At 38.9% G+C, this 15,646-nt stretch overlaps 1 protein-coding gene across 1 annotated transcript; it reads left to right on the top strand.

The window, feature by feature from the left end:
• The first annotated feature begins 1,226 nt into the window (after positions 1-1,226).
• ERI1 (exoribonuclease 1) lies at positions 1,227-15,336 on the top strand. Its single transcript, XM_061635455.1, has 7 exons — positions 1,227-1,511; positions 3,581-3,768; positions 5,200-5,410; positions 9,366-9,449; positions 11,188-11,297; positions 12,359-12,473; positions 14,210-15,336. The coding sequence occupies exons 2-7, from the start codon at positions 3,641-3,643 to the stop codon at positions 14,447-14,449; spliced, it is 888 nt and encodes a 295-aa protein (XP_061491439.1). The 5' UTR covers positions 1,227-1,511; positions 3,581-3,640; the 3' UTR covers positions 14,450-15,336.
• The last annotated feature ends 310 nt before the right edge of the window (positions 15,337-15,646 follow it).

Raw genomic sequence — 15,646 nt, 5'->3', positions numbered from 1 at the left:
AACCTTCCAGAGGAAACAAAGGCTATGGGTCTCAAACCCTATACTTAAGGAAAAAGAAACCCAACGGTCCAGACTTAATTAACCAATCAGGGGCTTTCTGATGTAATCCCTTCTCGATGCTTCTTTCGCACCTTGCAGGCTCTCCTCCCAACGGTGTTCTTAACCTTCACAGGCCTGCATGGCCTTGAGTACCAGGCTCTCACTGATTAGCACAGATAACCAGGTGTTTCTATTCAGGCCTCCCTAACTGCCTTCAGCTGGAAACAAAACTTAACATTTTTGCCTTTCCAGAGGCCTGTCTTCTAACAAGATGTAACTCCCAGAGTTCTTTGCACTGAGCCATATTAAAAATCAATTCAACAATTCATAAAAATATGCAGGTTCACGACAGAGCCACCTTTCTCTGCAATAAAAACTGATGAAGAACTGGCAACGTGTGAAGCCTGAATCACACTTTTAAAACTGTTCTGCTCACCCAAAGACTGTGCCACTGCAACTGGCAGTAGTCAGGGATGGAGTTTTCCTCCATGAGTTTGTCTAGTCTCATCAATTAATAATACACCGTGTGGAGAAGTACTCCTTTTGCCTGTCGTCAGTCTTTGGGGTATACACGCGGAGGCATGTGGTTTGTTTTTTCCTTCTGAATTTAGAGTCTCAAATGTTTAACCTTTTCACATAGGGAACGGCTTCAACGGCTTAAGGATTATCTGATAATCTGTTTTAATATTTCCAGTTAATAGCTGTTTTAATTCTTTTTAATTAATTGTTAACTGTTTTACTGATAATTTTAATGTTTTTTGTAGACCACTTAGAAGCCCTTTTCTAGCTCTTCAAAGTCCCTTTTGCGATGTGGGATCAGAACTGTACTCTTATGTGCGGCTGCACCATAAGCGTTTTGTTTTTGGTTCCTTTCCGAATTCCCTCAGCATGAAATTCGCCTTTTTCTACAACTGACACGCACACTGGGGCCGAAGTTTTAACTGAGCTATATATTTAACCAGCACCCCAAGATCTCTTTCCAGCTATGTCACCAGCCGGCTAAATAAAGCCGGCGTTTGAGCAAGGACGAGGCCACAAGCACTCCTACCTCTTTTCTGTTGTGATGGATTTGGTAGCCGGCGGAGGGGAGGAGTCATAAGGAGCCAAACAGACGCGTTCTGTTCTAAAATGGGCGAGGCAGACCTGGAGGGCGAAAGAGATCGGCAACGGCCTACTCTCGCGCACGCATGCGCGCTTAGCCTCGCGTTGCCTCCGCGTAAGATCACTGCTTAGGTCCCGCCCCCACCACGGACCAATTATTAGGTCAGGTGGGTGGAGCCATGCGAAGCGAGGCTGGCTAGCTTACGTCACCGTCCTTCTCCTGGTTTGTGCCTGTGTGCTGGTGCTTGTTTTAGTCATCTGGCGCCTACTCGCGCGCGGGGCCAACTATGGAAGAGTCGACCGAAAACGTCCCGCAGTAGTAGGAGCAGCCGGTAGAAGACAAGGAAGGAGAAACAGAAGCCGGCTTGCCGGTGAGTCTTGCCGAGGATGCACTTTCCTTTAGAATGTGAAGCGCCCTCCTCCCCTCCCCCTCCCCTAATAGCCGTAGTGGAGTCATTGACTCAAGCCGCGCGTGGCGCCTAACAAAAGTCACGTGAGGCGGCAGTCGTGGTTTGAAGGGGCGCGCGGGCGCTTGTCACGTTTAACGGTCTTCACGCACGCACATACCCCGGTGCCCGCCTGTGGTGTTTCATTTTTTGCTTTTAAATTTAGTTGCACTTCCAAGTAAACGTATCGAGGGTTGTGATTTTATCGATTCTATAGTACACTTTAAGACAGGGCCGTTATTAAGGCAGCCAAAATGTCACAAAATAACGAACAAGGTTTTGGGTCCTCCAGAACTCTTCGTGAAGCTGGATGGTAAACAAAAAGGAGTTGGCTGGTGTTAGAACCATGAGTTTGCATATGGAAGAGGGCGTTTCCATCCGGCAGCTCGGATCTGCTGGCGCGTGCAAGCTTTTTTGTAGTATCCACACGACGTCATTCCTCCTCAAAATGCAACCAGTTTAATCCAGATTTACCAGTTCCAGGGGATTTTTAACTCTGAATTTTCCGGGGAAACATGAATCCGGATTATATGGGATGGCATTTTTATGAGGATGGCATTGTCTGGGCTCTGCAAGAATCTTTAAAAGACATTTTAAGGATGAAGCAGGAGACATTCAAATGAGGGTCTGTAGGTGCCAGTGTGGTGTAGTGGTAGTGTTGGACTATGACCTGGGAGACCAGGGTTCGAATCCCCACACATCTATCAAGAGCACTGGGTGACCTTAGGCACTAGTCACTGCCTTTCAGCCTCAGAGGAAGGCAATGGTAAACCACCTCTGAATACCGCTTACCATGAAAACCCTATTCATAGGGTCGCCATAAGTTGGAATCGACTTGAAGGCAATACATTTACATTTAGGTACTATGTAGGTTTTAGGTTGCACCAAAGCCTTTGGGGAGGGAGAAACACACAATATTAAATTCCCCGCCTCTTGAGGAAATACCCTAACTAAAAGGGGTCCAGTTTTTCTTCCCTCCCCCCCTTTTCAACTTAGAGAGAAATTTGGATGGAGACAAATGGCTAACAAATTCCTTTTAACTTTTTTAAGTATGGGGAATCGTATATGTCAAGTACGTTGGGGTACCTCAAAGAATTGTTAATGATATAAGATAAACCCCTGCACTCCTTGGAGGAAGGGCAAAATATATGTATTTATTTATTATTTATAAACTGGCATAAATAAGATGTACAACACAGATACAGTCTAAAGGAATATAGAAATATTCACATGGGAAATTGAAATTGCTTCATTTCAAATCAGTAGTTGTATATCTGAAGCACTTCATGCATAATCTGTCTCAACAGTGACACAAAGGACACTAATTCTGTGTAGAGTGAAATAAATTTGCAACTGAAAGTTCAAACTAAATGGTATTTGTCTTATTTATTATACCATCCTTCAAAGGTCAACAGCAGTGTTCAGTTTGTTAAAATACAGAATAAAATATTAACTGTAAAATGATAATACTATGATAATGTAGAAATAGCTAGCAGTACAACACATAGTCACAAAATAACAGTTGAGTCATAGTATGGGCCCCCAAAGGCTGGGTGGAATAGGGAGGTCTTCAGCTGGTAGTAAAAAAATATCATTGAGGAGTATCTTCTGGGAGGAAATTCCATAATTGGGGAGGCATAACCAGGAAGATCCTGCTACGAGTTATTGTGCCTCCCCAGCAAATCTCAAAACACTGGCTAGTGCTCCTTCAAATACCCATGGCAGACCAAATCAGGCCTACAAAGCAATTTTGCCCATAGTTTCACATACAGGAGAAAAATGATTTCAAAAATTGTACATGTTTGAGGAGGGAGATAGGTGCCACACTTTAATATTACATCTGTGAGGTTTTCTGGCCATTTTAGCTCCTAGACCATGACCTAGTGTATTAGGTTATTTCTAGATCAGCAAATCAACTAGGTATGAGTTGAATAAAATGTATTAAGCTTTTGAAGGTGAGATAAATTGATATTTTTGATTATATCTTATCACAGACTTTCTTCCAGAGTAAGCAGCATTGTAGATTTGTTTATCAAGAAGATAATAAAAACAAAATGATGTCCACTTCAAGCGACTTCAGTGACCCAGTTTACAAAGAGATTTCTCTGACGAATGGTTATATCAATAGAATGAGTAGAGATGAGCTTAGAGCTAAACTTGCTGAATTCAAGCTCGACACCAGGTAAGCATTTGTCAGATTTCTGTGTTCTCTCTGAGGATACATCTGCATTTTTTTATTACACAGGTAAAGATGAGACCAGCATTGTCACCTATTATAGGTCTCTGTTATAAGAAGCTTTTTAGGCAAAGTTTGCTAGTTGTAAGCAATTAAGAGTACAATATGAGTGGAATGGAACTGAAGACTTGGTGAATAAACTGAGGATTTGAGGTAGTTACAGTTTGTTTGAACTCCCTGTCTGCTGATGATGTAATTTCTCAACCCCTGAATTCTTGCATGTATTTGTAACTTCAAAGTTTGCAGTATAAGTTATAAATACAAATATATTCTTTAGTTCTATAGTAGAAGTAGCAGGTGACATAAATTTGATACAGCCTTCTTGAAAAGCTAACCTAATAGGAAAAGGGTACTCAAGGGGAAATTATAGCTAATAAGAAATTTAATAGCATGGTTTGGACTTAATGATTGTTTAATAGTTTGCAATTTTGTACACAAGCCTCAGGCTCAAACGTACTCCTCCACTTCCGTATTCCAGCATGGTCACAGGGAGCTTTTATTTCCTATTTCACTTAACCACAGTTTAGCTCAGCCATACCCAACCTGGTGCCATTCAGCAGGTTGGACTACATCTTTGACTATTAGCCATGCTGGCTGAAGCTGACAGGAGTTAGGGCACCAGATTGGGATGGGTGGTTTAATATTACATCCAAGCCCTAAACCAGCCTTTCCCAACCAGTGTGCCTCCAGATGCTGTTGGACTACAACTCCCATCAGCCTCAGCCAGCATTGCCAATGGCCAGGAAAGATGGGAACTGTGGTCCAACAACATCTGGAGGCATACTGGTTGGGAAAGGCTGCCCTAAACTGAGTTAATCAGCTTTGATTAGTAAACTAGCTTCATAACCCATGGACTGAAGTTGATTTGTTTCAGCTAATCATTGTTAAGGCTGTTTGTCCAGGTTTGGGCACAATGTGTGTAAGCAATTAGTACTATTTCTGTTTTGCAGCTAATTCCCGTTCTTTCATCTATTGCCACTGCTTATCTAGGCATGCTTAAGCTTATCTGAAATCTGAATCAAAAACAAGTTTCTGTTTCACTGCTGACTTGCTATATAAAGAAACTGAGGTAACTGATGTTAGTTTTCCCATTTTTTAGGACATAGATTTTTTCTGATTCTTCTAAAGTGGCTTTTGGGCTTGATTTAGGGTTGTCATACCTTTCTCCAGAGAAGACTGCACAATAGGTGCAAGTTCTTTGTGTGGATAAAAAAATAAATTCTTATAATTCCTTTTAGACAGGGGAATTTACTAAAGACGAGAGCCAACATACAAATGGACCAGGAGATGCTGCATTTCTACACTAGCTCAGCACTGTGCTGAACAAACCATACCTGATGGACATAAGCACTGTGATATTTTATTTTATTTTGGCAGAGGAGTGAAAGATGTTTTGAAAAAGAGGCTGAAAAACTACTATAAGAAAGAAAAGTTAATGCAAAAACAGCCTATGAATGCAGATAATTACTATGATTACATCTGTGTTATTGACTTTGAAGCAACATGTGAAGAAGGAAATCAGCCTGAATTTACCCATGAAATCATTGAATTTCCTATTGTTTTGTTAAACACTCGGACACTAGAAATTGTAAGTAACCATGTTTCCTCTTATCTTTTTGGAGTTGCTTCAAGAAATAGAGTAACATTCTAGATACAGTATGTTAAGTAAAGAGAATATAGGCAGTATATCCTGTTTATTGATATCTTTTAACTTCTGAAAGAGAACCTTTAATTTTCATTCACCCTTCAATTTAAAAGCATTTTTCCAAGGATTTAAAAATAATTACATATTTGTTCTCGCTACAAGGGTGAATACTTATCTGGATCCCCACACAGGGAAATGCAGCCAGGGAGGAGAACAGAAGGTTTTTTTAGTGGAAAAAGTTAAGCACCCCACCCTGCCACTCCTGTTTTTAAAACTGCAGCATCCTTAGGCTGTTTTTCATTACCTGTATATGTATGTCCCCCTCTAGGATACACACCTTAATGTGGTGAGGGGGTTTAAGAGTGTTGAAGAAGCTGAGAGCAGTGCCATCAGGAGTCTAGACCAAGAGGCTAGACTCCTAGCAGGGGCACCCACAGCGGAATGGTCAAAGCTGAGACACCCGACTAAGATGCATCCAAACTCAGAGGAAGGCTGAAAACCATGAAAACCCTCTGAAGAGAGTATCCAAAATGCAACACGAGATAGTGCTGGAAGATGAGACCCCCAGGTCAGATGGCACTCACCGTGCTACTAGGGAAGAACAAAGGACAAGTACGAGTAGCGCTGTGACTAATGACGAGGCTGGGTCAAAGCCAAAAGGAAGCCCAAGAGGCTGATGCGCACAGATGCGAAAGGAGAGTCCGGAGTTGTACGACGCACACAATAGGAACATGGAATGTGAGAAGCATGAACCAGGGAAAGTTAGAAATTGTCAAGCAAGAAATGGAACGTATCAACATTACAATACTTGGCATGAGTGAATTAAAATGGACAGGAATGGGACATTTTCAATCAGGCAACTACAAAATATTTTATGCTGGAAATGAGAAATTAAGAAGAAACAGGGTTGCTTTAATAGTAAGAAGTGATGTAGCAAAAGCAATTAGGAGCTACAACACAAGGTCTGAGCGAGTGATATCAATGAGATTAAACGGGAGAAACCTATTAACATAACCATCATCCAAGTATATGCTCCAACGGCAAACGCAGAAGAAGAGAAATTGAAGAGATTTTACGCAGAAGAACAGGAAGAAATTGATCACACCCCAAAACAAGATGTGCTGATAATCATGGGGGACTGGAATGCAAAAGTAGGGAACAGAGAAGAACTAGGAATTGTGGGGAAATGTGGCTTAGGAGACAGAAATGAAGCAGGAGAAAGACATTGAATTCTGTGAATCCAATTATTTGTTTCTTGCAAACACATTTTTTGAGCAACTGAAAAGACGACTGTACACATGGACATCACCAAATGGTCAATATAGGAATCAAATTGATTATATAATTGGTAGCAAAAGATGGAGAAGCTCCATACTTTCTGCAAAAAAAAGACCAGGAGCAGACTGTGGTACAGATCATGAACTGGCAATATCGAAAATCAGAGTAAAGCTAAAGAAGAACAACACAGCAATCATAATGCCAAAATACAATTTAAATAACATCCCAGAAAAATACAAAGATCAAATAAGGAACAGGTTTGAGGCTTTAAACTTAGTTGACAGAGAACCAGAAGAACTATGGAGTGAAGTCAGAGACATTATCAGGGAGGAATGCAAAAAGACAATACCTCTAGTTAAAAAGAGAGAAAGACCTCAATGGATGACTGAATAAGCTCTTAAAATGGTTAAAGAGAGAAGGAAAGCAAAAGGAGATAGAAACACAGAACCCTAAATGCAACAATACAGCGACTAGTACGTAGGGACAAAGAGAACTATTATAATAGTTACTGTATAGAAATAGAAGAGGACAACAAAAAGGGAAGAACAAGAGCCCTATTCCAAAAGATTAGAGAAATGAAAGGGAAATTTAAACCACGAGTAGGGATGTTGAATAATCAACAGGGGAACACACTGACTGACCAAGATGAAATAAAAGGAAGATGGAAGCAATACACTGAAAAACTCTATAAAAGAGAGGCCAGGATGACAGATTCATTCATGGAGGAACCGTATAATGAAGAACCAGAAATTTTAGAAGGTGAGGTCAAAGCTGCTCTTAAAATACTTGGAAGAAACAAATCACCAGGAACAGATGGCATACCAATAGAGCTGCCATAAGCTACTGAGACTGAATCTGTCCAAATTTTGACAAAAATCTGTCAACAAATATGGAAAACTAAACAGTGGCCCACAGACTGGAAGTGTTCAATATACATCCCAATTCCAAAGAAAGGGGATCCCAGGGAATGCAGTAATTATTGCCTTAATATCCCAAGCAAGTAAAGTAATGCTCAAGATTCTACAACAAAGGCTCTTGCCATATATGGAGCAAGACATGCCAGATGTCCAAGCTGCATTTAGAAAAGGAAGAGGCACCAGACATATGTTGGATAATGGAATGGAGCAAGGAATTTCAGAAGAAAATCACCCTGTGCTTAATAGATTACAGCAAAGCCTTTGACTGTGTGTAGATCATGAAAAACTATGGAATCCTTCAAAAGAAATGTTGCCACAGCATCTGATTGTCCTGATGCGCAACCTATACTCTGGACAAGCGGCTACTGTAAGGACAGAATATGGAGAAACCGATTGGTTCCCCATCGGAAAGGGTGTGAGGGGTGTATTTTATCACCCTATTTAATCTATACGCAGAACATATCATACAGAAAGTGGGATTGGACCTAGATGAAGGAGGTGTGAAAATTGGGGGGGAGAAATATCAGTAAGTTAAGATATGCAGACGATACTATACTCTTAGCAGAAACCAGTAATGATTTAAAACGAATGCTGATGAAAGTTAAAGAGGAAAGGACAAAAGCAGGACTACAGCTCAACGTCAAAAAGACTAAAGTAATGTCAACAGAAGATTTATGCAACTTTAAAGTTGACAATGAGGACATTGAACTTGTCAAGGATTATCAATACCTCGGCACAGTCATTAACCGAAATGGAGACAATCATCAAGAAATCAGAAAGCGGCTAGGACTGTGGAGGGCAGCTGTGAGAGAACTAGAAAAGGTCCTCAAATGCAAAGATGTATCACTGAACACTAAAGTGAGGATCATTCAGACCATGGTATTCCTGATCTCTGTATGGATGTGAAAGTTGGACAGAAAAGTGGATAAGAGAAAAATCAACTCATTTGAAATGTGGTGTTGGAGGGAGAGCCTTGAGGATAACACAGACTGCAAAAAAGACAAATAATTGAGTGTTGGAACAAATTAAACCAGAACTGTCACTAGAAGCCAAAATGATGAAACTGAGGTTGTCATACATCATCATGACACATCATGAGAAGACATGATTCACTAGAAAAGACAACAATGCTGGGGAAAAACAAGGCAGTATAAAAAGAGGAAGGCCAAACGAGATGGATTGATTCCATCAAGGAAGCCACAGACCTGAAGTTACAAAATCTGAACAGGGTGGTTCATGACAGATGCTTTTAGAGGTCACTGATTCATAGGGTTGCCATAAGTCGTAATCGACTTGAAGGCACATAACAACAACATATATGCATGTAACATTTAATTTGTCGTGGACAGTGCAAAAGATCACATCTGTACAAGTGCACAATGGTTATAATGATGTGTGCATAGTCTGTTTGTCAGCTAAAGAGATGTTAAAGGCCTCAGTACTGCACATCAACAAAGGTACCTGAAGCGGAAGCCATGAGAATGTCTCTGTCCATTAGAGCAAGGGTGTCAGGTTTTCTCTTTCATAAAATGTTGCAGTTTCACTGCTGAAGTTCAAATATAACAAAACTTGGATTTTCTCTGATTGTTCGCTAGTTATTACCTTAATTATCAGCCTTTCCTTTCTGCTAAAACACTGTAAAAGGAGTGGATATTCTGTGATACTTCTGCATTGTTGCCAAATAATTTGTTTTTATCTTATAGGAGGACACCTTTCAACAGTTTGTGAAACCAGAGATTAATCCTCAGCTTTCAGAGTTCTGCATTAATTTGACGGGAATCTCTCAGGTAACATTGTCTGCAACTGACTCCAGTCCTAGTTCCAAGCATATTTAATAGATATATTGATGGCCTTCCAATTAAGTGTGCTTAGGACGGCAACCTCTTATGTTTAGTTTCTACTTCCAGGTTAACTTCTTTTAGATCAATATTTCATGTACATTAGTTATGTTCTGTGTCAGTGGTTTTCAATCTGTTCTGTGGATTCTTGGAGTTCCTGCAGAGTTTTGTCAGTAAGATGATAATTGTTCACAGTCAGGCTTCCCTAAAAGGCAAATTGAATTATGTCTTACCATTATTAATTATCCCTTACAATGTGCAGTCGCTATTTTAGGCTGTGCTCCCAGTTTGAGTTGAGCAATGGGAAAGCCTAACAGGTTTAGTCAGGACCCAGTTTTAACAGGAGAGTGCAGCCTACAATGTGCCTCATCAGTAAGAGCTAATCAGCAGATGTATAATGGTTTCTGGGCAGATGAGGTTGAGAAGAAAGCTGAAAATGCTGTTCAGGGAGATGAAGCAAAAATGTCAAGTTCTGTCTGAAGCAATTCTGTTGATGGATTGGTTTAAAGTTTGTTTTTGAAATACAAGTATTAGGAATGAAATCACCAAGAATGTTTAGTTTATAAATATATGTGTTGGTGAAGGGAATACAGTTGTTTTTGTTTTCAGTAGTTTTATTGATCTGCACTATCTGCTGCAGGAGTAATGGCTGTTCTTTGTAAATATATGGTACGCATATGCTTCCCCCCCCCCTTGTCTTAATGCTTTTGTTAGCTGTCAAGCCTGATATTGATTAGTGTATATTTGAGATAATATTGTTTATTTTTTGTGCTAAAATTTCCATTGAGTAAAAGATAAAATCTGAACTTCAGAACTGTTTGGTATCATAATGGTTTGGATAATGTGAAAGTATCCCTGTTTTTCATTTTTATGATGTTCAGTAGTGTATGCCAGCGGTGGGCAGAAGATAGAGCAGGATCTACTGGTAGATCTCTGGGTGATCTGCAGTAGATAAGCAAGGGTTACCGGCTTCCCGTAGTGTAATGAGAGCAAGTAAAATTAAAGTTTTAAAAGTTTTTTACCTTAACCGTCTTTGTGCTAATAGTTTATCTTAGCCTCAGTTTTCCAAACCTGTATATGTATATTAATTGGTTGCTTTTGGCTAGGTCTTTGTGCAGTTGTGGTAGCCTCTTTGATCTGTAGTAACTCAAACATAGACACGACATACTCTCCACAAACATGCTATTTGCACCTGGCTCTGATTGGTTGACCTCAAGGTTCTCATAAAAGACCTAGTACAGCCTTTCCCAACTAGTGGGCCACCAGGTGTTGCTGGACCACAACTCCCATCAGCCTCAGCCAGAATTGCCAATGGTCAGGAAAGATGGGAATTGTGGTCCAACAACATCTGGAGGCCCACTAGTTGGGAAAGGCTGACCTAGTAGAACTCACAAGCCTGAAGTCTATTTTATTTTTCTTGTTGTTCATATACCCCCTAGGAGGTAACAGCCACAGAATGTACATCCATCTAGAGTTGCCATTCTGTGATGCAGGGAGTTGTTGAAAGTAGTTATTATCCACTACATGCAATAAAAATTTAGTATTTTTGGTTTATTGCCAGTTTTATTTTGGAAGCCTATGCACTTGGCAAGCTTTCAAAGATAATCTTGGTTCTCATAATTTCTTGCTCAATCTATACTGTACAATATTTATATTTTCACTTATTGCTGGTGTTGCATGTTTCCAGGACCTTGTAGACAAAGCAGAAGAATTTCCAAAGGTTCTGCAACATGCTGTGGATTGGATGAAACAAAAAGAACTGGGAAGCAAATACAGCTATTCCATATTAACTGATGGGTATGTAATGGAAAGAGTTATGCTTTTGTTCCATTGCTTAAAAACATTTTTAACTACAAAACTAGTCTTATTTCTAGTTGAGTAATATATATTATCAAAATTAAGGCAAATTTATAATTTACCTCATTAGCTTTCTTTATTTTGCATCTTTGGAACTATTCAGGTAACTTAAGCTATTTATGCAATTTTAACCTAGATAGAATGCCATGATTGATAGTTGCATAAAAGAATTCCCAAACATAGTTGAATGGGGATAATATACGTGCGTAACTATTTGAAGCATGTTAGTATCCACATTTTAGTATTGAGTCCAACTGATTGTTCTAAGGGCTAGAGTTGAGCAGCTGGTCACAAATATTTCACACACACACACACACATCATCTTTTTATTGTATTTGACTAAAAGCCATCACAAATGGTCACAAATATTTTCAGTTTCCTCTTTAATAATTATGATAGCTTAAAAATGGTTTATTAGCAGATATTTTCTCATAACTTTCCTGCATAAATGTTGTGATCTTGCTACTTTTTTGTGACCTACCTCTATTTTATTTTATATTAATTTATATTTATGTCTCACCTCTTTAATTTAAACAAAAATTCCCAAGGCTGATTCCGTATAAAGTAATGTAAAACATCATTAAACAATTGCAAAATATAAAAACACCTACACAATTAATATAGTGGCAGAAAATAAACAGCAAAGCATCACATAAAACAGCATAACATCAGTACAGAAAGGCGATATTAATCTCACTGTTAAATTAAACTATCAGGCAAATAAAACTGTTTTTATCTGGCACCTAAACGTATCATGTTTAGTGCTTTGGCTTTCTCCAAGGAGCGAATTCTGCAAATAAGGCACCACGATAGAGGTTGCTCTATCTCCATTTGCCACCTGTCCAGCCTCTGAAGGTGGGGACACCCAGAAAATGGCTTCCAAATCAGAGATGTAGAAGTAGACAGTCTTCTAGACAGATCCTCATGTGTACGTCTTATTGATATGAAATGGATGCCTATCTCTAACTCTTAAAATACTGTGCATATTTTTCTTCTTTAAGGTCTTGGGATATGAGTAAATTTTTAAATATCCAATGTCGTGTTAGCCGTTTGAAATATCCTTCTTTTGCTAAGAAATGGATCAATATTCGCAAATCCTATGGGAACTTCTACAAGGTTTGTCTCGATCTCTTATTTTGTCTAAAACTCAGTGCTAGGTAATTAAAATCACAGTAGAATTCTATTCCTTATCAATATGATCTGTTAAGCTAGAGTCATACATTATTTCTTATTAAGAGAGCTGGAAATAGTTTGAAACAGATTATAGCTTGCAGTGTACACAGTCATCCTACTGTAACTTAGTAATGATGTTTTTTAAATAAAAAAATGTATTATTTAAATTTATATCATGCCCTTCCTCCCATAGGAGCCCTATTTCTAGATAATACTCTCTGTAGAGGTTCCGTTTGTTTCCTTTAATAATGATTCCTGTTTTAAATGCTTATTTTTTCCACTGCAAAAACAAAATATGCCTCTTTGAGTAAAACGAAGGCATTTGTACTTTTAAATTAATAAATATAGCAAACAGTAAAATGTTACATGTGTACAGTTATACACAATGCATTTTATGTTCTTGAAGTAGTAAAGTTAAGTTTAGAGCTGATCAGAAAAAAAGTATGGCATATATTTCAATTTTTCCAAAATCCTCCCTCCCACTTTTTTCCTTTCGTGGCTTCAAAATTTCTGAAAGTATGTATGTCCTGGCTGGGTAGAATTTAATTTAGTCAGAGCTCTGTTCTAGAGTGAAAAATGAGGTATTTAATAGGGTACCTCACAGACCAAATCTCCAGGAGTGGGCAACACAGCCTGTAATGATGACTACTATCCTATTTTTAGCTCTTTTAAATTTGTTGATAGGAGTAACGTCTCTGCTCTGTTGTTTGCTGTGTATTGCCATGCTGCCCAATTACAAGCCTTCAGGGTTGGGCTAAATTTGGGTTGCCCAAGAGCGATGCTTGACTGGAGCATCTCCATGTTGCAGGTGAGCTCCAGGCAGAGATAGGGAAGCACAGAGAGTGAAACCCAACCTGGCAGCAGACAGTGGGATATAGAGGAGGAAGAGGCTGGCAAGAATTGGCTGGCTCTAGGCACTATAATAAAGCATAGCCTGTTAAGTGCGGCAGGGGTGGAGAACGGGGAACCTGTGGCCCTCCAGATCTTGTTGGATTCCAAAGCCCATCAGCCACAGTATGACAAATGATCAGGGATTATTGTAGTCAACAACATCTGGAGGGGTGCAAGGTTCTTCTCCCTGTCTTAGTGCTTTCAACTACTCCTGAAACTTCATCAGTATGGCTCAGGCCCATGAGGAGGGAGGTTTGCAAGAGTGAGGAGTAAAGAAACATCTTTAAAGGGATTGTAAATATCAGGAATAATCTTTGATCCAGTCCAGTGAAGGGTGAGGCTAAAACTGAGGCATATTGTATTGCTCAGTTGGCTATTATTGAAATCCTTCCTGTGACATCTTCTGCCCAGTGAGGAAGCTAATCCCTTTCTTGTTGTTTCATGAGGCTAAGGGTTCTTTTTAAACTTTTCCTTTTCTCCCAGGTCTTTTAAGTTTTTTTTTAAAAAAAAGAAATAAGTAAATAAATACTTTTAACATATTTTATTATCTTGCTTCCTATAAATTGATGTTCACTTCATATGTTCATTTATTGGTTATTAGTTGAATTGTTAAATTGTTTTGGATTGTTTTAACATTGTATGTCACATAGTGGTGGCATATAATAATTGTTCTATTATTAGACTAACAAATGTAATAAATTTAATAAATAATAATAATAGTGTAGATAGGTACATATATTGGTTCTCTTTCCTACCTACTTTGGCTTTCGTGTGGTTCGTTTCCCCAGGTCCCCAGAAGCCAAACTAAACTTTCAACCATGCTTGAAAAGCTAGGAATGAACTATGATGGACGGCCTCACAGTGGACTTGATGATTCTAAGAACATTGCACGCATAGCAATTCGTATGCTTCAGGATGGATGTGAGCTTCGGGTGAACGAGAGATTGCACAGTGGGCTACTGCTGACTGTCTCCTCCTCTGCCCCAATAGAGGGAGCTCCTGTACCACAGATGCCCAGGTTTCGATAAAAAACTGAAATTTAGTTATGCTGCATTGAGGACCATACCAAAATTTTACAATTTGTCATGGCACCCTGATGCTAATAAAGTTAGTTAATTGTATGGCCTTCTCAGTTGATCATACTAGGTTTGGTATAAATTACCCAGGTAGATAAGATGGTTTTCTAAAAAATACAAAGTCAAACTTAAAAGCATAAAATTCTGCCTGCAGAAGTAACACTGTTCTTCACTCCATCAGTATGAATCAGGTGATGGCAACACCTTTGATTCGCATGATGCATTGTGTCTTTGCTTACATTTTTTAACGAAGGATCAGCTTGGCTTTGTGGAACACTGAGCAAATTGGCTTACTTTCTGTTCATATTTCATAACTTACTGGGGTTTTTTTGTAAGTCTTGCACAGTAGGGGTAGGTTTTTAAGTTTGTCCATTTTAGCCCATCTACTAATAGAAAGAGATTTTGTATAGTAAAACATTTATTTTTTGTATTCAAAAATGTTCAGGGCTTTGTCTAGCCAAAATTAGGCACTTTTTAGCTTCATTAAATTCAGTTGGTGACTTAAGTATGCAACACTCTCCCATTGAAATCTGTGAAACTGAAAAGGAAAACTTTGGCTGGATCATGTTTCTGCTTATTTTTTCCCATTATTAATCAAATAGTGTTGTGTGACTTATTCAGGACCACTCTACCTCTTTTGTAAAAGGATAAGTGGAGAATCATATTTCCACAATATTTTAATTTAAAAGTGGGTTTTGGATTTGATGTGAATTTTGTGTAACTCATTCCTATGACCAAAGACAAACTTGTTACTCTTATGTATACAAATAATTATGCCAAACAGTCAAAGAAGTCTATAGACCTTTGTTTTGTTTTGTAATAAATACAACTCCAGTTTCTATTGGTACATAAGACATTTACTAACATAGCTTTTATCTTTGTTGATGAGTAGATGCTTCTGCCTTTTGAACTAGTTTGTTTATCACACTATGTATCCTGCCCTTCTAAGGAGTTCTACTTCACTTATATATGCACGTTACCCTATTTTATCTTCCAAACAACCCAGTGATCTTCATGGCTGAGCAGGAATTCAAGCCCAGATTTGCTCACTCCAACACCGATCCATCCAGTTCTCCCCGAAAAACTGGGTTTTTGATTCTCTGTAAAAGTCATGAATGCCTAGCACTCTTTGTAGTATTTAATTCTTTA

Source organism: Rhineura floridana, chromosome 1, assembly GCF_030035675.1.
Source record: "Rhineura floridana isolate rRhiFlo1 chromosome 1, rRhiFlo1.hap2, whole genome shotgun sequence".
NCBI classification, from domain to species: Eukaryota; Metazoa; Chordata; class Lepidosauria; order Squamata; family Rhineuridae; genus Rhineura; species Rhineura floridana.
This window is presented reverse-complemented; position numbering and strand designations above follow the sequence as displayed.